Source organism: Schistocerca serialis, chromosome 9, assembly GCF_023864345.2.
Source record: "Schistocerca serialis cubense isolate TAMUIC-IGC-003099 chromosome 9, iqSchSeri2.2, whole genome shotgun sequence".
Classification (NCBI taxonomy): domain Eukaryota; kingdom Metazoa; phylum Arthropoda; class Insecta; order Orthoptera; family Acrididae; genus Schistocerca; species Schistocerca serialis.
In genome coordinates this window covers 419,044,819-419,071,110 of record NC_064646.1, presented here as the reverse complement: position 1 = coordinate 419,071,110, position 26,292 = coordinate 419,044,819, and the positions used below count along the sequence as shown (strand labels likewise).

The following is a 26,292-nucleotide window of genomic DNA, read 5'->3' as shown; positions in this document are numbered from 1 at the left end:
TTCTGACCGGAAGAAAGGAAAGTCTGGCAGGTGACTAATGAAGCGAGGAAACCAGAAATGAGAAACAGATAGGCGGGTGGAAACGCCTCCGCGCCTAGAATTATTGTAATTACCTGAGCTCGCGTCGCAGGTCAGCCGGAGTGGCTAATGGGAATCACCACAGAGGCCAGGCTGGCTCGGCTAGCTGTCAGCTGGTTTGACTAACCACAGGGCGCCAGCAACAAGCGTGACGCACTAAACAGACTACACTTAACGCTCAGCGGGCGTTGTCACGCAAGCAACTTTCTCTCCGAATGATGCACTTCCACTTACGGCGATAATATTCTACTGGAATGGAAGCGAGACACCATTCTGACGTTCTAAATTTTAATGAAAAATATTTGGGGTCATACTGAAAGGCTGGGTTGCAAATTATCATCTCTAAAATTGCTGAAGAAACGATGGAGGGAGGTTGTAATGGTACTTGAATTACGTAACCATTACGGCACCTCACCTCAACCTCTCGATACCAGCAATATTCTACTGTGTTTCTGTAAAATAGTTAACATATTTCTGTGACAACATTCAGATTTGATTTCATTAATGTAGAGGTACTTCGATACATCGATATGTATATATTGCAATGATATTATTGTTATGTGTATTCTTTCTTTTGTCACTATGATCATTGACGTACTTGTAACTCTGATTTTTGGGCGCTTAAGCGGTTATTAGAGAGTCAAGTTTTGGTCGTCATGTTAAAAAGACGCAAATTGTAGTCAGTTTATGAAATGTGAACTTTAACAATGAGGAAGATATTTTCAAGTATGTTTTATATTGTGAAGTGATGTTCTGGAACGAGTTACGTGATATTGCGACAAAAGTAATAAAAAAGAAGTGAACTTAAATTCGGGGTGCTGATTACTTTTTTACATCACCATTGTCCTTGCAAAAGTTTAATCTTCAAGAATGGTTTATGAAACACATCTATAAAACTTTTGAATATCGCAGAATAACACCTAGACCTCTTTGCATCCGAGCTTGGAATCATCACAGCCTAGATTTTCGACGATTGAGCCATGAGTTCACAACGAGACCAGCGTGGGAAACACGAAAAGATGAGTGCTTAGTTTATCCATTATTTCAAGAAATGACTTTATTAACTGCGCTCTAATGACATCTGCCACATAATATAACTTTGTTGTTGCCCGAAAATGGAATATATAGCAGCGTGAGCAACACTACAATCATAATTAATTTTTGACCTTTGTTGTGGTAGGGTTGTATATGTAGGGTTGTATATGCATAAAACTGCCTGACACAGTATGTAGCAAGTGCTATGTTGGCAGGTAACAGAGCACGAAAGATTAAATAGAATGGACAGAATACGTAGAACAGTAGTTGGTTTATGTAGATTCAATGAGATGTTTAGTTTTAGAGGAAATATCCACTCGCCAAATACGAAAATTGCAGACTAAGAATTACAGCTTTTACAAATAGTGTGTTTTAAGGTTGGTGAGTATCTCCAAGTACGCAAGGAAGAAGTAAGTAACTCATTTTCCTCTAGACAGTAGGCCAGATACTGAAGTGTGGACGCGTGGATGCAAGACGGATAGATTATACTGACAAGCGTAGTCCGACTCGCTGTGCAGCTGCGACGTGACATGTCTGCGGGAAGACTGTTAAACTCAGAGAAAGGCAACTGACACACGGAAGTGGGTACATATTAACGTGCCAATTACTTTGGAGAGGACTACATATGGCAAACATAAACCTTTCCTTGATTAAAATAATACAACAGATGTATAAAGATAACATTGGCCAAGTGAAAGTTGGTAATATACTTTCACAGAAATTTAGAACAAGCAAAGGCCTTTTACAGGGCTGTTCCATGCCACCATTATTATTTAAAACCTATATAGATATTAGCCTTAGAGCATGGTCTCGTAAATTTAATAGTATGGGATCAGAAATAAGAGATGGAGTTTACCAACATCATTTATTGTTTGCTGATGATCAACTAGTCGCAGGACAAGATCGGGCCGCGCGGGATTAGCCGAGCGGTTTCAGGCGCTGTAGTCATGGGTTGTGCGGCTGGTCCGGGCGGAGGTTCGAGTCCCCCCACGGGCATGGGTGTGTGTGTGTGTTTGTCCTTAAGATAATTTAGGTTAAGTAGTGTGTAAGCTTAGGGACTAATGACCTTAGCCGTTAAGTTCCGTAAGATTTCACACACATTTGACAAGATCGGAAGGATGTTAACTATATGTGCAATCAACTAACAGTAGTATATAAAACTTGGGGTTTGAACATTAATTACCGAAAACCAGAATACTTGACTAATGATTCAGATGAGCTATACATTGAAGGAAAGAAAATCAAAAAGACGAACACTTTCTGTTATTTGGGATCCATTTTAGAAATCGACGGAAAATCAGAGTCAGAAATCAATAAAAGAATTAGTAGCGGAGGGAAGGTCACTGGGATACTTAACTCAGTCTTATGGAACAGCAATGTAATGAGCAGAACTAAAAAATTAATATACAAATCTATAGCAGAGAGTGTGGCTCTGTATGGAACGGAGACCTGGACAATTAACCTGAAGCACATTAAAAAATTACAAGCTCTAGAGCTGGACTTCTGGAGAAGATCGGCAAAACTCTCCTGGAAAGAGAAGATAAGGAACACCGAAATAATAAGGAGAACGGAAATAAAAGAAATATATGACGTAATGGATAGGAAGAAATTACAGTGTTACGGGCATGTGCGACGAATGGAGAAAGCCAGAATATCAAAATTGATACTGGAGTAGGAACCGAAGGGGAGAAGAAGAAGAGGATGACCTATGACCACCTGGCTCCATAATGTACAGCACACAATGAGGAGAATGGGCGCAGAGGAAGAGGACACACAAGATCGAAACACCTAGAGGAATATTTTGAAAATGTAGTTTAAGAACGTTTATTCTTTGTATAGTAATTTCCGAGAATTTGGAGATAAGCCTCAGTAATGATGAAAAGCTCAAAATAGTAATATGATCACACCACCTGTAGCTATACCCCTAACGCCCTGTGTATAAGGTCATCTACATAAATAAAGCATATGACAGCATTGAAATATTAGTAAGGTGTCTGTAGATCACGTGGTGTTCTATTATCAAATACAAGTTAAGACAAATGAAGAGACTGACAAAAAATAAATGTCCCGGTTGAGACGGAAATCGGCAGGTGTGATGTACATGTACACACAAATAAATGATTACAATTACAGATAAATTGGACGAATTGTTCAAGAGAAAGAGCTTCACAAATTGAGCTAGTCAATAACTCGTTGTCACATCTCTAGTCCTTGGCATTGACAGAGTTGTTCGATGTCCTCCTGACAGATACTGTGCCAAATTCTGTTCAATTGGTGCGTTAGACCATGAAATTCCTGATACAGAGCTAGCTGAAAGGCCTGCCCATAATGCTCAAACCCTCCCAATTGGGGGAAGATCCGGCAGCTGTTGGCCCAGGTAGGGTTTGGCAAGAACGAAGACAAGCTGTAGAAACTCTCGCCGTGTGCACGCGGGCATTATCGTGTTGGAATATAAACCCATAAGGGCAACAAAGTGGGACGTACAATATCGTCGACGTAGCGCTCTGCTGTAAGGATGCCGCAGATGACAAACAAAGGGGTCCTACTAAGAAATGGACCCAGACACTCCTGGCTGTTTGGCTACATGGCGGATGACAGGTAGGTATCCCAACTCTATTCAAGACTTCTCCAGACACTTCTTCACTGGAATCGGGGCTAGGTTCGAAGCGGGACACATCACTGAAGACGAATCTACACCATTCGGAGAGATTCCAGGCAGAATGTGCCCGACACCACTGGAAACGGGTTTTTTGGTGTATCGACGTCAGTGGTAGTTGACGAAAGGGGCGCCGTGAACTCGACCCACGTTCGGTGAGCAGTCTATTAATGGTGGTCGCTGAAGGATCAGTTGCGCGTTGGATGAATGCGGGACTTTGTCATCTCTGTAGGTCGAGCCCTTCTTTCTTGAAGCTGTGCTGCTCGGCCATGGTTCAGCCGTTGAATAGTGGCATCGCTCCTGTTACGATGTCTTGCCCTCCGCCAATTACTCCAACCGGCATCTTTGAGACCAGCTGGACATCCCCTCTTGAATGTTGACCAGGGTATATTGCTCAAGCGCCTCTGCGAGGCATAGTTACTGTACAAGTGAGTACACGAAATGAAATTCGTAGGGACTTCGGGCCTTTCTATCAACATGCTCCTATTTTACTATCATTGTCAGCTGCCCAGCGAAATTACGCTGTAGCAGCACATACTTATCCATCGGCCGCCGAGGTTGTATGAACATCAGTTTACTACCAGTTTGCACACCTCCTTCGTGATAAGTCATTTCTTTTTCTTAGAAAGTAATTTGGCTAGATTTATTACAGCAGCCAGTGGTAGCATTAATTCCATGGTTCAGTTTTAGATGTGAAGATGATCTATTTGGGCCGGCCTCTGTGGCCGATCGGTTCTAGGCGCTTCAGTCGGGAATCGCGCTGCTGCTAGAGTCGCAGGTTCGAATCCTGCCTCGGGCATGGATGTATGTGATGTCCTTAGGTCAGTTAAAGTAGTTGTAAGTCTAGGGGACTGATGGCCTCAGATGTTAGGTCCCATAGTGTCAGAGCCATTTGAACCAAGTAAAACTGAAAGATTTGTTCACAGATATATCCTCTAGTCTCCTCTTAACCAGTGAAGTGCGTGGGAAGTGGTATTACGGTACTGTGTGGTTAGGGTTTGACCCCTTTATTGCGCTTAAGAAAATTCTAAATCGGAAGGATTTTAACACATTTCACAAAATAGTGTAGTGTGCACGATAGAGGAAACTTCGGGGACAGTGACTGAGCTCCTTTGAGGCAATGATCTGTGTACTGTGCTGATCCCGACCTTAAACCATTGGCCCACTTTTGGGATAAGTTACAGCTTTGGCTTCCCACCAAACTCCAGAGTCCATCACTACCTTCTCTGGTTTCAGCTTGAGGACGAAAGACTTCCCATTCTTCCACATACATTCTGATACCTCATTGATAGCGTCCCTAGCGGAGCTGAAGACGTCATAAACGCGAAGGGTAGGCACACACCGTATTAATATCCACGAATGCGTGTCTGATTACTTTTGGTCAGGAAGAGAAACAGTGCGACCCGCATTTTATGCAGAGTGATACTTGCTTTCCCAGCAGTAGCTGCAGTTGGCTGACACGCGCAGGCAGCCGCCAGGTATCTGGGCGAGCCGATCGGGTGACGAGGAAGGAAGCGCAGGGCCGCGCCGATAGCGGGCGATAGAGGGTGAGCGTGCGTGGCCCACGCCCGACAGATACTCGGCCCGCAGAGTCAACGAACTGGCCCACTGCGCGCGCGCACGGCAGTTCCTGCTGGCCTCGTCGCACCGCGCACGCGCTGTTGTGACCGGAAGCTTCCGCAGGGGCGTTCCTCGGCAAGTTCCAGCTCATGGAATTGTAACTGCATACACAGCGTAGTTCGTGCAAGCATCATCGTCATCATCACCATCTTCTCGTGCTAAACACAACGCATTGTCACTGCAACAACCGTTCTCATAGCTTTTTTTTCCATCGTGCACCAGCTGGTTTCTGCGTACGGAAAATTAAGCCTGTTGTCAGTTGTAAGTATTCGTTACTGAGTAACGAATATTCCACGAAACTCGAAGTACTGATTCTGCGCTCTATAAAACGTTTAATTCCTTGCATGTCTTTTCTCCCGCAAAATCGCCCATGCCTTGGGTCGAATTCCGCCAGTTCGTCTATCTGGAAACCAAGAAAAATGCCTGTACGTACTTGGTAGGACATACTCTCGCCCGCTAAACCACAGGGCAGAACAGGTGATTAGGATTGTGGAAAGGGCCAAATAAGGTGTCGGTCAGGTACACTCAAAAATTGTAATTTAATACAATTTAATAATACCTTTAAACCAAAATGGCACCTAGCCCAAGCTTTAGAACTACGAGTTTCAAAAAGGCAATTATTTCACGGCTGAGGGCCTCAAAACAAGAAATCTTAAAAGTCAACGAATTGAAAATGCAGATAAAATAGCAAATAAAATAATTAAAATATATATGGTATCACAGCTACGCTGGAAAGCCTCAAGGCAAAAGTAGACAGAACACACATGCAAAGTGCAACACATGCAGCTGAGAGCCACAATTAAATTTGAAAATTTTAAAATATATTACCATAACCTTTTAAGGCAAAAGGGCGCAATGTTTTTGCTTGAAGGGTAATTTCAAGAATAAGGTTTTAAGCGGCTTAAGGCCCACAATTGATTTTTCCAAAACTCAAAAATACATAAAGTCTAGTAAAAACCAGAATCTTTAAATCATTGGCTATGATAGATTATAAACAGACAATTAAACACTGGTGAGAAGGACAATAAAGAAAACGGCACTCAGTCGCTCTGCCCTTGTTCACTTCGGTGAGACAGGTGGTGAGCCCAACTACACTTGATCCATCGGAACGCAACCACGGGACAGTCACGGACCGACCGACATGCTTGCCACCAATCAGCACACGAGAACTCAAACACAATAGGTTACGAACGTGATCATGAACAATGAAATATGTATTAGCTGTCAAAACTACACACCATCTTGGACAGCTAAAACAGGTGAGGAAAGGATGCTGCCTGTAATTATGTTAGTAAACAGGGCAGGCAACCAGAACACTAACGGCCACAAGGCAGAAAATTCCGCTGATGCACTCAAATTGTAGTCAACCAATATAGTTAATTGCACCACATGGTGGCTAAATTTCAGGAATAGAAACACTCGGTGCTGCTCACAAGAAAACCTCCCCAACAGCGAACCACCGAAAAGAAACACACAACATGAATGGACGTGTCTTGGGTAGTTGACACCACTACTCAACTTTGACGTCCTGGGTCGGTGAACCACTAAGCTCGTAGCGATTGGACAGCTCCACACCCACTCCGACACTGCACCGCACGGAGATAACTTCTCTGGTCCGCAGCAACCGACCGACTCCCCTCAGAATGCCGACAACATCTAAAATAGTCGTTAGGAAATAACGTCAACTACACACACAACCTGAGAAACACTTGCACGAAGACAAATCAGGAGTCGATGCACGCACACACACACACACACACACACACACACACACACACACACACACAGCCGACTCATGAACGATCGGCGAGTCAAAACGCGTCGTCCGGTAGGACGACCGACCGACGATCCACCAAGACCGTGGCCCGGCTCAAGTGATGCGTGGCGGCAATGGTCGGGCGAGCCATGTCGACGCAGACCTCACTGCTCCAACCCGACTGCACTAGTGCCGCATTGCAAGTCCCCAACTGGCAGGTCCAGACTGCGCTCCAGACGCGTTCCAACTGACTGCCGTCCGAACTCGCGACCCGAACAGCCTTGCGACAGACAACCACCGGAAAGTAATGGCAGCCGAGCAAAGATACTACGAGAGGGGATATATCGATACGCGCTGCTAGCGCCGGTCACGGTCAGGCAAAGCAGCAACTCAGTGACAGTAGTAATTTAAATTAACGTAGTGAGGTGGAAGTACGTTAAAAACAGGGTGTGAAACACATGATGGCGGGAACACGAGCCACGCACAGCTCAATGCATAACTAGTGATCAGGATGAATATAGATCGCAACCCAGGCACAACTACCAAGGAAAGATAACATTCTTATCGAGTTTCCAGCCGGATCAAACTGTCATGATAATTATCGGCGAGAGCAGCATAGCTTTTCTCACCTGATGATGGCGGTCAGATGGACAGCTGAAATATTGTGCTCAGATGTTTGATCCAGCTGGAAACCCGACAAGAATATACTAATAAGCCGGGAAAATCTACATACTCACTAAGGAAAGACGGTAAATATAGGTAAAAGTATGCAAACTACATTGGTGTGCAAAACCTAAGCACGAAAGCAACTGCCAAGTAACATAGCTCGGTGAAACTTGGATCACACATGGAAAGAATTGTAAATAGTAAAAAAGAATCATTATACTGATGTTGCCGCGATTTATGGTGGTTCCCTGAACACTAGAAAACCGCCGAACATGGTTCTTAATAGTGTGTGTGATCAGCAACGGACGGCAGTGCATGTTCTGCAGCGTGCTCCTATGCTGCCTGGGAGTTTTTGTGGTTGGGCGTTCCGTTCACCCACCAGCGCCTATGGCAACTGTTGGATGGTCGTTGGAGTACGTGGACATCGGGCAGTACGTCTCCCCAACGCATCCCAGACTTTCTCGATGTGATTAAGTTGGGGAACAGGCCGCCTAATCCATTCGCCGAATATCCTCTCGTTCCAAGAGGAGCTCCATCTGCACAGTCCCTTGCGGTCACGCATTGTCATGCATGAAAATGAAGTCATGGCCCAATGCACCCATGAAAAGACGCCTGGGGAACTGCAGCGACACAGTAACGTGGACCAGCCAGTGTACTGTGTTCAGAGATTTGGAGGTCAATACGTCCATGCACCTTCATACCTCGTCACACCATAACATATTCGACAATGCTGGACGTATCCTCATGTGATGGTAACAGGTCATACAACCAGAAACATTGTCCAACATGATCGTTATGACTTCCAAATTTTTGAACATGGTACACTCACTGGTCACTGCTATTGCGATACTGTACTCCTTTCTACGTGCGTCTTTTCAGGGATGAGTTCGGCCCTGATTTCATTTTTATGCATACAATGCCCAACCGCATCGAACTGCGCTGGTGAATGAGCTCTTGCAACTAAAGAATATTCGGTGACTGGCCTGGCCTCCCCTTTCCCCCTGTTTAAATATCACTAAGGACGTGTGGAATGCTTTGGGAAGGCGAATTGCAGTACGTGCACATGCACCAACGAACGTCCAGCAGTTGCCACCTCCGCCGCCGGAAGAATGGCTTTCATCGGAGCACATTGCAGACTGACGTCCGTTGTGATAAGAACCATTTCACACCTTTGTAATGTCCAGGACAATAATCACAAAGCGTGGTGACTTCAGAGCCATTACTTTGTTTTGAATAAAAGTGTAATATTTAGTTCATCACATTTTCTTCAATTACCTTGTGTACTACACTGCAGCTGTTATTTCTATGTTTCTTTGTTGAGGTCTTCAGTCCAGAGACTGGTATGGTGCACCTCTCCATGCTACTCTATGCTGTGGAAGTTTCTTCATCTCCCAGTACCTACTGCAACCGACATCCTTCTGAATCTGCTTAGTGTATTCATTTCTTGGTCTCCCTCTACGATTTTTGCCCTCCACACTGACCTCCAATACTAAACTGGTGATCTCTTGATGCCCAAGAACATGTCCTACCAACCAATCTCTTCTTCTAGTCAAGTTGTGCCACAGATTTCTCTTCTCCCCAATTCTATTCAGTACCTCCTCATTAGATATGTGATCTACCCACCTAATCATCAGCATTCTTCTGTAGCACCACATTTCGAAAACTTCTATTCTCTTCTTGCCCAAACTATTTATCGTCCATGTTACACTTCCATACAAATACTTTCGGAAATGACTTCCTGACACTTAAATATATACTCGTCGTTAACAAAATTTCTCTTCTTCAGAAACGCTTTCCTTGCCATTGCCACTCTACAATGTATATCCCCTCTTCTTCGACCATCATCAGTTATTTTGCTCCCCAAATAGCAAAATTCATTTACTACTTTAAGTGGCTCATTACCTACTCTAGCTCCCTCAGCATCACCCGACTTAATTCGACTACATTACATTATCCTCGTTTTGCTTTTGTTGATGTTCATCTTATACCCTCCTTTCAAGACACTGTCCATTCCGTTCAACTGCTCTTCCAGGTCCTTTGCTGCCTCTGACAGAATTACAGTGTCATCGGCGAACCTCAAAGTTTTTATTTCTTCTCCATGGATTTTAATTCCTACTCCGAATTTATCTTTTGTTTCCTTTACTGCTTGCTTAATGTACAGATTGAACTACATCGGGAATAGGCTACAACCCTGTCTCACTCCCTTCCCAACCACTGCTTCCCTTTCATGCCCCGCGACTCTTATAACGGCCATCTGGTTTCTGTACAAATTGTAAATAGCCTCTCGCTCTTTGTATTTTACCCCTGCCACCTTTAGAATTTGAAACAGAGTGTTCCAGTCAACATTGTCAAAAGCTTTCTCTAACTTTACAAATGCTAGAAACGTAGGTTTGCCTTTCCTTAATCTATCTTCCAAAATAAGTCGTAGGGTCAGCATTGCCTCACGTGTTCCAACATTTCTATCAAATCCAAACTGATCTTCCACAATGTCGGCTTCTACCAGTTTTTCCACTCGTCTGTAAAAAACTGGCGGTAGTATTTTACAACCATGACTTATTAAACTGATAGTTCGGTAATTTTCACATCTGTCAACACCTGCTTTCTTTGGGATTGGAATTACTATTTCTTCTTGAAGTCTGAGGGTATTTCGCGTGTCTCACACATTTGCTCACCAGATGGTAGAGTTTTGTCAGGGCTGGCTCTCCCAAGGCTGTCAGTAATGCTAATGGGATGTAATCGACAGTGCTGTATCAAACTCTTCACAGTATCATATCTCCCATTTCATCTTGATCTACATCCTCTTCCATTTCCATAATATTGTCCTCAAGTACATTGACCTTGTGTCGACCCTCTATATACAACTTCCGGCTTTCGCTTTCACTTCTTTGCTTAGAACTGGGTTTCCATCTGAGCACTTGATATTCATACAAGTGGTTCTCTTTTCTCCAAAATTCTCTTTAATTTTCCTGTAGGCGGTATCTATCTTACCCCTAGTGATATATGTCTCTACATCCTTACATTTGTCCTCTAGCCATCCCTGCTTAGCCATATCTCTTCCTGTCGATCTCCTTTTTCCCTGCTTCATTTAATGCATTTTTATATTTTCTCCTTTCATCAATCAAATTCAATATATCTTCTATTACCCAAGGATTTCTGATAGCCCTCGTCTTTTTACCTGCTTGATACTCTGCTGCCTTTACTATTTCATCCCTCAAAGCTACCCGTTCTTCTTCCACTGTATCTCTCCCCCATCCCTGTCAATTGTTTCCTAATGCTCTCCCCGAAACTCTCTATAACCTGTGTTTCTTTAAGTTTTCCCACATCCCATCTCCTTATATTCCCACCTTTTTGCAGTTTCTTCTATTTTAACCTACAGTTCATAACCAATAGATTGTGGTCAGAGTCCACATCTGCCCCTGGAAATGTCTTACAATTTAAAACCTGGTTCCTAAATCTCTGTCTTACCATTATATAATCTATCTGGAACCTTCCAGTATCTCCAGGCCTCTTCCATGTGTACAAACTTCTTTCATGATTCTTGAACCAAGTATTAGCTATGATTAAGTTATGCTCTGTGCAAAATTCTACCAGGCGGTTTCCTCTTTTATTTATTGCTCCCATTCCATATTCACCTACTACATTTCCTTCTCTTCCTTTTTAGGGTCCAAATTTCGTAGAGCTATGTTACTTGGGAGTGACACATCATGCGTAAGTCATCCTTAAGTTTTTCACGTCAGTGTTGATGTCAGCACTGGAAGCATCGAATATATGAGGCGGAACAAAGGGAAGAAAAATAAGGAAAAATGCTGCGTTTGCAGTTTCTGTCTAGTTGACTGCTGCTGATGGCTTCCTCCGATAAGTTTGTTGTTACTGCCGTTGCTAATACCTGCAAAATTACGTTGCATAGGAAAACAAACGAAGCATTTGAGGTGGACAACATGGTTGTGCCTGGTCGTTCAACTAAATTAATGTGTCTTATCGCATAGCCAATTGATAGTTCAGCTGTTCACTCAAATTGGGAAGTGGAGAAGTGACGCTATTTTTAAACATTACATGTTGAACCGAGAAAAACTAGAAAAGATTGCTGAGGAAGAAACTGATGACACAAACACAGCAGGGGAGTGAAGTAGCCAAGGTGAAAATTCTAGCGGGCACTCCATACTGTAGTCAAAGGTTACTCAGTAATTTATAGTTGAAACGGCGTAAGAAACTCCCAGACAGTCCAGTGGATATGGCACGGCAGTTTCGAGTCGCTGTCTCAGCCAATCGCGCAACGCGATTTTGTTAATATTTCTATGACTACGTCTCATGTTGTTGCACCACTATAGTTGGCTTTTACTTTCACATGCAACAGCTTGCCATTAGCACTTCAAAGCTGGCAGTAGTGTTCCTACGTGTAATGACCTTACAGATTTTCGGCTACAGAAACGTGTAAGTGATACACTATGTGATCGAAAGTATCCGGACACCCACAAAAACATACGTGTTTTATATTAGGTGCTTTGTGGTGCCACCTACTGCCACGTACTCCATATCAGCGACCTCAGTAGTCATTAGACATCGTGAGAGAGCAGAATGGGGTGCTCCGAGGAACTCACGGTCTTCGAACGTGGCCAGGTGATTGGTTGTCACCTGAGTCATACGTCTGTACATGAGATTTCCACACTCCTAAACATCCCTAGGTCCACTCTTTCCGGTGTGATAGTGAAGTGGAAATGTGAAGGTACACGTCCAGCACAGAAGCGTACAGGCCGACCTCGTCAGTCGACTGACAGAGACCGCCGACAGTTGAAGAGGGTCGTAATGTGTAATAGGCAGACATCCACACCACCACACAGGAATTCCAAACTGCATCAGAATGCACTGCAAGTAGTACGATAGTTAGGCCGAAGGTGAGAAAACTTGGATTTCATGGTCGAGCGGCTACTCATAAGCTACACCTCACGCCGGTAAATACCAAACGACGCTTCACTTGGTGTAAGGAGCGTAAACATGGGACGACTGAACAGTGGAAAGACGTTGTGTGAAGTGACGAATCACGGCACACAATGTAGCGATCTGATGGCAGGGTGTAGGTATGGCGAATGACCGGTGAACGTCATCTGCCAACGTGTGTGGTGCCAACAGTAAAATTCGGAGGAGGTGATGTTATGGGGTGGTCGTGTTTTTCACGGAGGGGGCTTGCACCCCTCGTTGTTCTGCGTGGCACCATCACAGCACAGGCCTACATTGATGTTTTAAGCACCTTCTTGCTTCCTACTATTGTTAAAAGAGACTGAAGAGTGGAGATTTTCAAATCAAGGAGCCCAATAAAATAAGTTCGGAAAGTAGACGGCTGAAAGGTGTTTGATTTGACAATCTGTACTGAACAGCCGCAGTCCTGAAACCATCTCTGAAAAGATGGACATACACATACTTGAAAAGGTTAACGCTGTCAGTAAACGAGAAATGTAGGAGGAAGGACGTTCGTTTATAGACTCGGACCGTAGTGCGAGTGCCGTTCTTGACGTCCTCTGTGCGACAGCACTCATTGGATGATTGCTGCGGCTAGGCTGGCTTTTGTTGTCCCTTGCCGCAGAATAAGACTCTAAGATGGAGGGGGCGGGGGGGGGGGGGGGGGAGGGAGAAGGTCCAGAGACATAAGAGCAGTGGCCGGCAGTGCGTATCTCTATCTGTGGCGAGCGCGGAGCACGCATCCCGGCAGATAGTAACACGGCTATAAAACAAACGGTCCAGCCGCCCGCTGCACGTCACACCGCGCCTCACGATGGCTGCTGCTGCTCGTCTCCTCCGCCTGCTGCCGCCGCTATTGTTGGCAGTCAGCTGCGTCCTCGCTGCGGTGAGTCCGTCGTTAACGCACTACGTAGCCTACGGCAAGACTTTGTGGAGAAAGAAAGACTACACGCGAGGTTGGCCTCGGCAGGAACACGTTTCCAGAGCTTGTGTTCTGAATATTGTTATCCCCTTGTCCTGCAAACTATAGTCTCCTACCATATGACAGGCAGATAGAATGGTGTTTCCCAACCTTTTTGAGACCAGAGTACATCAGATGTCATTCAGTACCTCCAACAAAAGTTGGGACCAATTAAAAATTACAATGTAAATAAAAATTAACTCCTATTTTAAAATGGCAAATTATTTATGATTGTTAAGAGGACATTGTATGTTCTATGCCGCCAATTTTGTGATCCATTATCTTTTAAGGCACCAACTTACAATTTTCCATAATTCTTGAGTGCACCTTTCTAGATACACTGAACTAGGCTTATTACTAAAATTGTATTGTGGGGCATGTTATCTTTTCTTTTTCGAACACTCAATGCTTGACAGAATTTTGTAAATAAATGAACATAAAAACATAACAACTCAGAATATTTTAATTATTCTATTTTCATATGTGTTGACTCTCACACTTGGCATGCTGTGAAAATTTCATATCTCTACCATCAGTACTTTTTTAAAAAACGGGTCATTTATTGCAAAAAATGTAATTCAGAGATACCGAGATTTAAAACTTTCTTCATTAGAAATTCTTATACAGACTTACATTTCCGCCTCCTTTATGCACTAGAATTGCCTGGCCCATAGTCTGTGTCTTCTTCAGTGTCACAACAGCCCAGTGCTTGTATCCTTTTTTTTCTTACTTCTTTTGTCATTTGCTGAGCAGCCAACTCTGCTTTACGTACACGACGCTCAACCAGTTCCCGCAGTCCTTTAGCTGTGTTCTGTCCAAATCTGACCCCTAACTTCTCCAGAACCTTAAATCTTTCATAGTTTCCACCATTAAAATCTATTACAGCATCAGACATTGCTAACTTTAGAGTCATAAAGCCAACAAATACACATTTAGGCACACGGTACCACACAACATTACTGAAGGACTCATTCACGATCTGGATTTTCCCATCTAAACACTTCTTTCCTAGCTCAGGATTTGCCAAATCTCTGTAAATAGGTTTGATTGCCTCCATTACTACCAAAGAAAGAGAAAGTTTATGTGCAAATTCATACAAGGTGCCAGAAAATTCAGTTTTCCTATATTTACACGAAGTGTTTGGTGCATGTGGACGCAAAGTATGACATTGCTTTTCATCGTGTTTTCAAGTACTTCAGAAGAAACTGCAGGTCTCACATATCTGTTACCCTCAAATTTGAGTTTCTTGAAGTTACTTCTGTGCTTAGTCATTTTATTTATGTATAAGAAGCAACAGGATTTAGCTTACTACAAAAACAGCCGATAATCACACTACTTTCAACGAAAACTAGTATCAGAAAGAAAGGACTGATTTGTTTATTCGTAATGCCAACTTCTGAGACGTAGCAATAGGCACAAAATAAAGAAATTCAGAGTCTTCTTCCCAAGATATGACTGCTCAACTGTGACACTATATGCGTACCCGCGAAATTTGACGTCATACGTAAACAGTCAAAATATTATTTGAAGATCTGACGATTGTCTGATTTTAATATATTATATACCAAACTGTCCAGGAAAGTCCAAGTACATTATGGAATAGAAAACCTAAAATGTCAGATTTCAACTAATTTCAGGTACAATGCAAATAAAACTCTCGCTAGTTCTACGTTTTTCACTACATCAAGAAGTATCGAGTCGGTAGGATATTTTAGGGCATTTTGTTTTGTTTATTTCTCACAGCTTTGTGTTTTGTTTGGTGTCCACCACTGCATGTCGTAAGTCATGTGTCAAATTAATTCGTTCTTTACTTATATTTTCATTACTACCATGAGCGAAGCTCTATGTCCCAATCTGTGAACTGTGAGTAATGAAATCGGTATTTTTAAGAGTTCTTCCTATAGTGGTAAGTACTAATCATCGAATATCAGCGTAAATACTCCTGATACCAGTGTTGTTTCGTTGAAATCTCTTTACACTGTGTTGCCTTTCCGATGTTCAAAAAACTGTACTTTCCATCGTAATACACTATCTGAAAATATTCCTTTATTCACAGAAACTGGTCTTGTACCACTGATTATCACACATCAGTTTCATAAATCACAAAAACAGGTGCTATTAAATTATATTATTGACAACGAGTGGTAACTAGTAGCACTAGATGGACAGCAAAAGAAGTAAATAGAAAATTAAAAATGTTCTTCAGTGCTCTTGGTAAACTAATTAAATTTTCAAGCTACTGGACCGCAAAAGAAGTAAACAAAAGGTGAAGATAACATCAAGTGTTCTTGGTAAACTAATTAAGTTTTCAGAATGATGCTTTTATTTTTATTTTTTACAACTGAACGTCTACAAAGCGTCCATACTACCAGTTTTTACTCATGACAGTGAGACATGGTGTTTTAACACGAAAGCCGTTCAAAATTTGAGGGTAACTCACAGAGCAGTGCAGAGATGTACATTAAAAATTATGCAGAGAGTAATACAACTAAATGGATCAAGGAATATAACTATGGTATTGATGATAAAAATTTGATATGGCCTGGACAGTAATCAGGAAGCGGGACATAGGAAGTTTTTTTCTGGATTCCAAGAAATAACAGAGAAATGGGAAGGCAAACTAATGGAAGCAGGGTAGGTAGATGACAACAGAAAATTAATGGAACTATCAGGAATTCGTACCGCTGAAGAATGTAGAGGACGTTTCAATATAGTAGAGTACGTCAAATTGCTGATGATCAGATATATATTAGAGTATACTGCAATAGTGACAACAGCGATTACTTTAAAAAATATTTTAGGATAGTCACTAAATCATAACAACCAATTTTGCTTTACCTCTGAGAAAGTTTCGTTTTACCCTCATGGGGTAATTAGCGCCAAACTGAAAACCACTAAGGTAAAAGAAGTTAATTTCTTGGGGTTACAGCTCGATAATAACTGGCAGGAGCATACCAAAAACTGCTGAAACGCCTAAACAACTCCCTATTTGCAGTGCGGATGCTATCAGACATAGGTGACAGAAATATGATACTGCAGTGCCTGTGTTATTCTGAATTATGATGGGAGGTTCCTTTGGTCATGCACAAATTTTCGTTGTCATCATTCCTTTCTACAGCTGATGGTTGTCCATTATCACAATTGCAAATACGTTTAATGTAGGTGATATAAAATTAAAAATTTAGTATACTTTGCTAATTTTTATGTCGTGCAGGATCTTTTTTTGGGGGGGGGGGGGGGGGTAACTCATCAAAACAAGCTAAAGCTCTCTAGTGCGAAAACATGTAATACGAATTACTTGTGGTGTGCACTCAAGAATGTCGCAAAGAGGCCTAGTGAAGGGACTGAGGATCTGACTACTTTTTCGCAATATTTAAAAGTTGATCCCCTTTTTGAAACCAACAGTTCAGTTCGTAGAATCGATACTAAAAATAAGAATAATCTTCACAAAAATTTAAAGTCATTTACTTTGATCCAGAATGGTGTCGATTATTCACGAACACGGTCTTCAGTAAATTTTCAGCAGCTTAAAAAGTTTAATTAGTAATTACGTTCAGTTCAAAAGGAGTTTGAAGAATTTACTAACTCTTTCTGTTCCACTGATGAATTTCTTAACAGAACCGACTGATGTGTATATTGGTTCAAATGGCTCTGAGCACTATGGGACTTAACATCTGAGGTCATCAGTCCCCTAAAATTACTTAAACCTAACTAAGGACATCACACACATCCATGCCCGAGGCAGGATTCGAACCTGCGACCGTAGCGGTCGCGCGGTTCCAGACTGAAGCGCCTAGAACCGCTCGGCCACAGCGGCCAGCACTGATGTGTATATGTCATTAATAATATCAAATAACGCGATTGTTATATAAATCTAACTTCTGTATAAATTCAGTGCAGTAATGCGATTGATGTAGATAAGTGATGTAAAATGATTTTTCTGTTTGATGATGATGGCTACAATAACCTGAGAATTATCATATGCGCCTCAGTGCAATGAACATTTACATGTTTTCTGATTAGTTTGTTTTAAATGAAAATACACGATCCAGTTACATGAACGTATCACCTGTCAAAATCCTGAATAATCAACTTTTGCAGCACGGACGTGCAGGAATACAATGAGGTATTCTCGAACCATGGTGACACCTTCAGATGGCCAACTGCACTAGGTTTCTCGGTTGAGGGTCCAAAGCACGAGCAGCCCGCTCGAGATGATCCCACAGATTCTCGCTTGGGTTTCAACCTGGGGAGTTTGGTGGTCATAGGAACACAGTAAACTCATCCTGATTCTCTTCAAACTACGCAGGTAGACTGTGAGCTTTTGACATGTTGCATTGTCCTGCTGGTAGATGCTATTGTGCTGAGGAAATCACAAACCGCATGTACAGATGGAAGTCCAAGGACAGATACGCACTTCTGTTTATCCATTAAACTTTCCATAATTACGAGATTACCCAGGAAATACCTCCTCAAGGACTGCCACCTTAACGTTGGTGGGGAGGTTTGTGTGATCCACTGAGCTATGCTGGCGGGAACTATGATCCCAGTAGGGTCACCCATGCCAGACAGGTCAGTTGGTGAGATTCCAGATAAAGAGTAGTCCCCCCAGGGGACTTGTCCTGTCTTGGCAGTTTGTGGGTGGCAACCACATGGTCCCTTAGCTAAGCCTGACATTACTACCACTTACTTGTATCAGGCTTTTTCTGTTTTCTTTCCTATCGGCCTCCCTTGGCCAGCTCTTACTCTTTCGGACCCAGTGGTATTAGGTTTCGAGGACTGAGGGTGTCTTGCATTTCTCTTTTCTATTCTCCAACAATCAAAGTTTGGCAAAGGACCCTGGAGTCTGCTCAGGCTCCGATACCTGTTTGCAGAAACAAAACTCTGGGAAAAGTCCAATGAAATTTGAGAAATCAATGCAGCTCTACCAACAAAAATGCTTCAAATGGCTCTGAGCACTATGAGACTTAACATCTTAGGTCATCAGTCCCCTAGAACTTAGTACTTAAACCTAACTAACCTAAGGTCATCACACACATCCACACCCGAGGCAGGATTCGAACCTGCGACCGTAGCAGTCCCGCAGGTCCGGACTGCAGCGCCTAAAACCGCAACGGCCACCACGGCCGACTCTACCAACAAACCAGACTCCCACATCCTTGAGGGCATGAGTCGTGAGACCCCTAGACAATGTATGACACACAGTGAATACGGGCTACAAAGCCAATGGGAAAGGATGAAAGGCGAACTTATTCCCGGCGCCTTTAAATAACCGGAACATATCGGCTAAGGGACACAACCCCGAAAGAAAATCCCGGTCCTCCTAGAAGGGGGTTGGTAACCAACTCTCAGAAGACACATACTCCCAGTACCCAGGGAATACCACGAAAACATTCCCAAGAGTATAACGCTCCCTCCTCTGGCCTGGACTCATACGAAGGTTATTGCAGGACAATAACCGCCAACGGCCATCTGTCCGATGGAGCGTAAAATGTTATCATCTTGAAAGGACACCTGCCACCACTCCGCGGACGACCAGTTCCAGTATTGGCGTACAAATTCTAGCCTTCGTGGTCAATGAACAACAGTCAACATGGTGCACAAAAAAGGCGTTCGGTGTAGAGGCCCAGACGCAGCAACTTTCGCTGAACAGTCGTTGAGGAGACACTGTTGGTAGCCCTTTGGTTCATCTGGGGGTCAGTTGATCAGTGGTTGTACTTCTATTCGCCTGTACACATCTCCACAGCCGTCGTTCATCTACGTCATCTTTGGGCCGTGGCGCATCACAGTTTCCTCAAAGCGGTTTTCAGTTAGCACCATTTTGCAGTGTATGGTATGCTTCAACCATTGCAGCACGCGAACAATTTACAAACTTAGCTGTTTTGAAAAAGCTTCCACCCTTGGCCCGAAAGCCAATGATCATGACCTTTTGGAACTCAGGAAAATCGCTCCGTTTCTGTATTACGACAATGACTCTACTGTTTTCTGCATCCCCCTGAAACATTTTACATACCCTCCACTGCTACTACTACCACCTGCCGTCTGTTAGTGGTTATTGCACGATGACGTCGAACATGATGATCCAGTCAGTGTGACTGGACTGTGTATGTTTAAACTCTTTTAGTTACTCCGCATCCCTGACGTTCTACGTCCGGGAGGATTCCCCAACGGTCTGCTGGAATTAAAAGTACTTCTAATCTAATACACATTTCCAGCGAAATCTGTGTCCACTTAGATGACAGATGCAACAGTTACAAATTCACAGGGTAATGTACAAGGTTTCCCTTCAGAAAACGGGAGAGATAATGTTTGCTACCATCGCTCAGTTACTTTACAGTCTCCAATGAAGTACATTCACAAATGTCAATTGAACTTTTAAGTACTGTGGCCAGCAACCGGTGTTTACATTGAAAAGATTTGAATTTGAAAATGAAAGAATTTAGATTTTTGTGAATGAATTATCTAAAGAAACGGAGGAGCTAGCTGCAGCTTATCGTTCTTTGTTAATACAATGTGAACGGCCGGATGTCTTTATCCAATGTACACAATACTCTGAGGTGACACGAGTCATGGGGTACATACTAATGTTGTGCCAGTTCTTGCACATCATAATGCAGCAACTCGACTTGGCATACGCGCCCGGGTTCCCGGTTTCGATTCCCGGCGGGGTCAGGGATTTTCTCTGCCTCGTGATGACTGGGTGTTGTGTGATGTCCTTAGGTTAGTTAGGTTTAAGTAGTTCTAAATTCTAGGAGACTGATGACCATAGATGTTAAGTCCCAAAGTGCTCAGAGCCATTTGAACCGTTTGACTTGGCATAAACTCAATAAGAACTCGGAAGTCCTCTGCAGAAGTATTGAGCCCTGCTGCCCCTATAGCCGCCGATAATTGCCAAAATGTGGCTGGTGCAGGATTTTGTGCGAGGTGTGTCATGGAAGTTCGACGGGATTCATTTCGGGAGATCTGGGTAGCCAAACCGTTCGCTTGAATTGTCCAGAATATTCTTCAAACCAATTGCGAACAATGGCAACCAGGTGACATGAAGCATTGTTATCCATAAACATTCCACCGTTGCTTGGAAACAGGAAGTCCATGAATGGTTGCAAATGGTCTCAGTTGGCTCAGCTGGACCAGAGAACCCAGTCCATTCCAAGTAAGCGCGCTCGCGAGCACATACCCACCCGCCCACTCACCCCCCCCCTCCCCCCCACACACACACACATTACACACACACACATTATGAAGCCACCACCAGCTAGCACAGCGCCTTGTTGACAACTTGGGGCCATGGCTCCGAGGGGTCTGCGCCAGGCTCGAACCCTACCATCAGACCTTACCACTGATATCGGGACTCACCTGACCAGGCCCGGTTTTCCAATAGTCTAGGGTCCAACTCATACGGTCACGAGCCCAGGGGACGCGCTGCAGGCGATGTCGTGTTGTTAGAAAAGGCACTCGCGTATGTTGTCTGCTACCATAACCATTTAATACCAAATTTCACCACACTATCCTAACGGATACGTTTGTTGTATGTCCCACAGTGATTTCACGCAATGTTGTTTGTCTGTTCACAATGAAAACTCTATGCAGACACCGTTGCTCTCGATCAGTAATTTAAGGACGATGACCACAGCTTGTCCGTGGTGAGAGGTAATGCCTTAAATTTCGTATTCTCGACACACTTTTGACGCTGTGGAGGTATATTGCATTCCCTGACGATTTCCGAACTGGAATGTCAAATGTGTCTCGCTCCAAAGTAAAATTCCGTGTTCAAAGTATCTTAACTTCCTTGTGAGGTCATATTGACGTCTGTAGCCTTTTCGTATGATAATCACGTAAGTACAAACGATAGCGCCAGCAAAGCATTGCCGCTATCCATGATTTTTTCACCTCAATGTGTTTCGGCAAGCGACGACGTTGTGAGCATCAGGTGCGCCGACAAAGTCATTACCCAGAATCTGGCGCATGCTTGTATCTCCTCCTGAGCCCCTCCCTCATACCTCGTTATTTTCTGATGAATGTGCTACATATCTCAAATACGAGGAACACGGTTTTCTGATCTAAGGAAGATGAGATGGCCCGGGATGTTATCACGATACCTGGCCACACCTAACCACTTCCAACAACTGTGTGTTGAATAATCTAATCCCATCTGTCTCAAAGCCGGTATAAGACGTAGAATTGTTTTGGATCTTTTTGAAGCATAACCCTGTGGCGCTCCGTAATACATTGAAGTGCCAATGAAACTAGTACAGTTATGCGTATTCATATACAGAGGTAAACAGGTAGAACACGAAGGTGGGGTCGGCAACGCCTATATAAGACAACAACTGTCTGGCGCAGTTGTTAGATCGGTTACTGCTGCTACAATGACAGGTTATCAAGATTGAAGTAAGTTTGAACGTGGTGTTATAGTCGGAGCACGAGCGATGGGACACGGCATCTCATAGGTAGCGATGACGTGGGGATTTTCCCGTACGACCATTTCACGACAGTACCGTTAATATTAGGAAGCCGCTAAAACATCTTGTCTCCGACATCACTGCGGTTAGTAAAAGAGCTTGCAAGAACAGGACCAACGACGACTAAAGAGAATCGTTCAACTTGACAGAAGTTCAACCCTTCATCAAATTGCTGCAGATTTCAATGCTGTGCTATCAACAAGTGTCAGTGTGGCGAACCACCCAACGGAACTTCATCGATAGGGGCTTTCGGAGGCGAAGGACCACTCGTGAACTTTTGATGACTCCACGACACAAAGCCTTACGTCTTGCCTGGGACCGTCACCACCGACATTGGACTGGAAATATGTTGCCTGGTCAGACGAGTCTCGCTTCAAATTGTATCGAGCGAATGGACGTGTACAGTTTTGAAGACAACCTCATGGATCCATGCACCCTGCATGTCAGCAGGGGACTGTTCAAGATGGTGGAGGCTCTGTAATGGTGTGGGGCGTGTGCAGTTGGAGTGACAAGGGACCCCTGATACGTCTAGGTAAAACTGACAGATTACACGTACGTAAGCATCCTATCTGATCACCTGCATCAATTCATGTCCATTGCGCATTCCGACAGCTGTGGGCAATTCCAGAAGGACAAAGCGACACCCCTCACGTCCAGAATTGCTACAGAGCGGCTCCAGGGGCACTCTTCTGGGTTTAAACACTTCCTCTGGCCAGCAAACTCCCAGACATGAACATTATTATCTGGGATGCCTTGAAACGGGCTGTTCAGGATTCATGGTATCAGTTCTTTCCAGCACTACTTCAGACATTAGTCGAGTCCATGCGACGCCGTGTTGCGGCACTTCTGTCTGCTCGCGGGACCCTAAACGATATTAGGCAGGTGTACCAGTTTCTTTGGCTCTTCAGTGTAAGTCAAGGACTGTATGGGTTGTGCAAGGTACGATTATGCACATATACGGGTAGATCCACTGGGTGTACAGTTTTCATTTGTAAGGACTCCAGTATATAACGTGCGTATCCTGTTTTATTATAGGTACACGAGAACTTCTCGGGCACACTGTGGAACTACTGCATGTAATCTGTATCTGCAGGAAGTAAGGGAGATCGAGTATTTTAGGTAGCAGTGGAGATGTGTTCATTTATATTTCCATCGATGTCTACGTCTACATTCATACTCCGCTAATTAAAGTGAAGTGCGTGACAGAGAGTACTTCCCATTTCACCACATATTATAGTTTCTTCCCTTTTGATTTGCGTATGTAGCGGGCCTATGGCCAGAATTACTGCTTAAATGGCTCAGAGCAGTGGTGCACGTGGAGCAGTGCATAAACTGCCAACATCTGAACGGAGTTTTCTTTCAGATGTCGAAGTAAATTTTCTCGACGAAGGCAACATTTGACTTATATTTGACGTTCTACATGTGAACTTAACCAAGAGGTTATTATTTATTGTTACGTGTGCATATATACGTAGTTTTCAGCAGACTACTATGATTTTTGAAAAAATAATTGTACATTTTCTTCTTGTGTTATACTATTCGGTTGGTTGACTTTAAAATGATGCTTTCTACTAAAATTAGTCGTCAATGAAGCGTTCACTCAAAATAACTTATGGTTGTAACATGAATTTCGTCCAGTTATGGACTGTAATCTCCATATATTCACACGCGTTCGTAACAGGTGGGGGTGGGAGGGGAAGGGGGGCGGAGCAGCGCCCGTGGCGCATTCTGGGATCAAAAGTGTAGGCTTTTCATTTGTTTCGGAATTCTGGTTTATTTCTGGAATTCTCTGTGATTCTACTTAACCGAGTGTATTGCCTTCTCAGCATTACATTTCCGGCAGTCATAGGAAAACAGGTTTTTGACGTGTTTCGTTGATTTAATCGGTATGTGATGTGTTTGAGATTCAAAGGAAGTTCTGGGTTTGCTGGATTTGAAACGAATGTTCTTAGATCGTCTTTTATGTAGGTTAGCAACTACCACTTCTGCCAAACTCACTCTCGTTTATTTCTTCATGTTCTTGTTACCTTTGTTGAACACCTTTCTTGTAATAGTATCATGACCAAAAATGGCATTATCACTGGTGACTCTTCGAAAGATCGAGCGTGGTGGCAGAAGGCCCTCTTTTACCTTAAGAGCACATTGCGTGAGTAATGACAAACAGAGATACGCTCAGTAGCAGGTGGTGAACAGGCAATACAAACAGATACGGCGGCACCTAGCAACAGCTGACTAATTCAGCCTCGTCGTTCAGATTTCACGTCAAGCTGCAAAATCTGCACAGGGATTCATAAGGTCTCAGCATCTGCACTGTCGGCACCTCAGCCTACAAACTGTTCTTCGCAGTACAAGTATTTGATTTCTTATCTTCTGCGGCTTGTTTCAAACAGCTGAAGGTGCAGGGCAGCAAAAACAAAAGACGCATTCTCCGGTCTGCTAGTTCGTTTGCCAGCAGAGCCGCCACAGGAATCTCTTTAGTTTGAGCTCAATATTGAAGTGGACCTTGAAGAGCTAGTAGTTGTGCTCTCTGTGCATCGTCGAAATAAAAAGAGAACGCAGAAAAGGAAGTTCTGGGTACATCCCTTCATTGCTTATCGTAAAGTAAGCAGGTTATTTCACACGCTACATAATGAATTAAGAAATTACAGTGGAATTTTTGAATTACATTAGTATGTCAGTACTTTCATTCAACGAGCTAGTGGAGACCTACACAGACGAACAATAAAAAGGACACGGTTTTAAGGAAAGACATCTCATTGACTGATTCAATCGAGTAGTCTTCAGTGATGAGCCCAGCCTCGAATTCGGTCACGATGACCAGCGACGACACATTTAGTGACCTTAAATCAATACTGTTGCAGCTGCACGATAACAGGTAATAAGTATCTGTAACAGGTATCTTGATCAGATCTTGCGATAATTTATATGCATATTCTTTGTCAGTCGTTAGAGTAATTAGTAAAATGGAAAACTTAATGAATGTAGAAACGGTGGTTCTTACTCATATTATGAGATCATTTTTCCTTAAATACAGGTTCGTGAGAGTAAAATTCATCTGTGACAAGATACGATTACGCTTTTAATAGTTGCTAACAGTATCTTCCAGAAGAGTGAGACATGGTCTTCATGCATGCGAAACGAGTTTCCTCTCGTCAGGATAACGTCGCACTTAGATTTGCTACCACGAATAGGGTATCCTCCTATATTTAAATTTTAGATGAGTGTTAAATGTACCTTAACTAGTATATCTCCTTTTCCAGCCAAGCATCACATCGGAAGAGATGAGGACGGACATCATGGTGATACAACAGTGCAACGAAACGCACCCTGTGCCGCTTAGTAAGTACATCATAATCAAGAATTCACCTGCGTCATCAACACAAAAGAATTCATTTGCATATACCTAAAAACAATGTTTCCGACCTAAGTAAGGACGTTATGCCTAAACCACCGTCTAACAAATGGGAAAAAAAATCAGGATTTTTTCGAGAACATTAAGGAATAGTCTTTTACTACTTACGTGGAAAATAATTTTTACGTATTCCAATTTATAACATCATTTTATGAGCATAAATTGTGACCCTTGCTGTCCAGTCGTGATTTACAATCACAATGTTCTGTCCCCTGGGTTCGAACACAGCCACACCTGATATAAGCAGTCACCATCGTTCTGCCAAAAACCTTGTGTAACAAGAAGGAGCGGACAGAGTTTCAGGGCAACGTCTTACCGTTGGGTTGGGAAACTGCCCTTAAAGGCGGAAGAATCAGTAATGATCAACGATTTGATAATGAAGAAGGCAGTGGAATCAGGGCATTGAAGACGCACAGTGTTGATCCATAGGGCATGTGGCTTTAACAGAAAAAATTTCGTGCTAATCTCTCCATTGACAAAGGGTTTCATAAGTCTCCCATTCGGATCTCCGGGAAGGAGTTACCCAAGTGGAGGTGACCATGACAAAAAGATCGAATAACAACGAAAGGGTAACACACAGAGTCGTGGAGTGGAATATCAGCAGTTTGAGCATGGTGGAAAAACTAGAAAATGTGAAAAGGAAAATACAAAATCTTAGTCTTTTTATTGTGGTAGTTAGTGAAATGAAATGGA

The 26,292-nt window shown here is 43.3% G+C and overlaps 1 protein-coding gene across 1 annotated transcript in view; it reads left to right on the top strand.

Moving 5' to 3' along the window:
* Positions 1 to 13,508: 13,508 nt before the first annotated feature.
* The window catches only part of LOC126419265 (uncharacterized), a 43,722-nt gene continuing 30,938 nt past the window's right edge, over positions 13,509 to 26,292 (top strand). The window contains exons 1-2 of the mRNA XM_050086423.1: positions 13,509 to 13,650; positions 25,448 to 25,526. Of these exons, the coding sequence (XP_049942380.1) occupies positions 13,579 to 13,650; positions 25,448 to 25,526 (151 nt within the window). The 5' untranslated portion in view covers positions 13,509 to 13,578. The remainder of the gene's footprint in view (positions 13,651 to 25,447; positions 25,527 to 26,292) is intronic.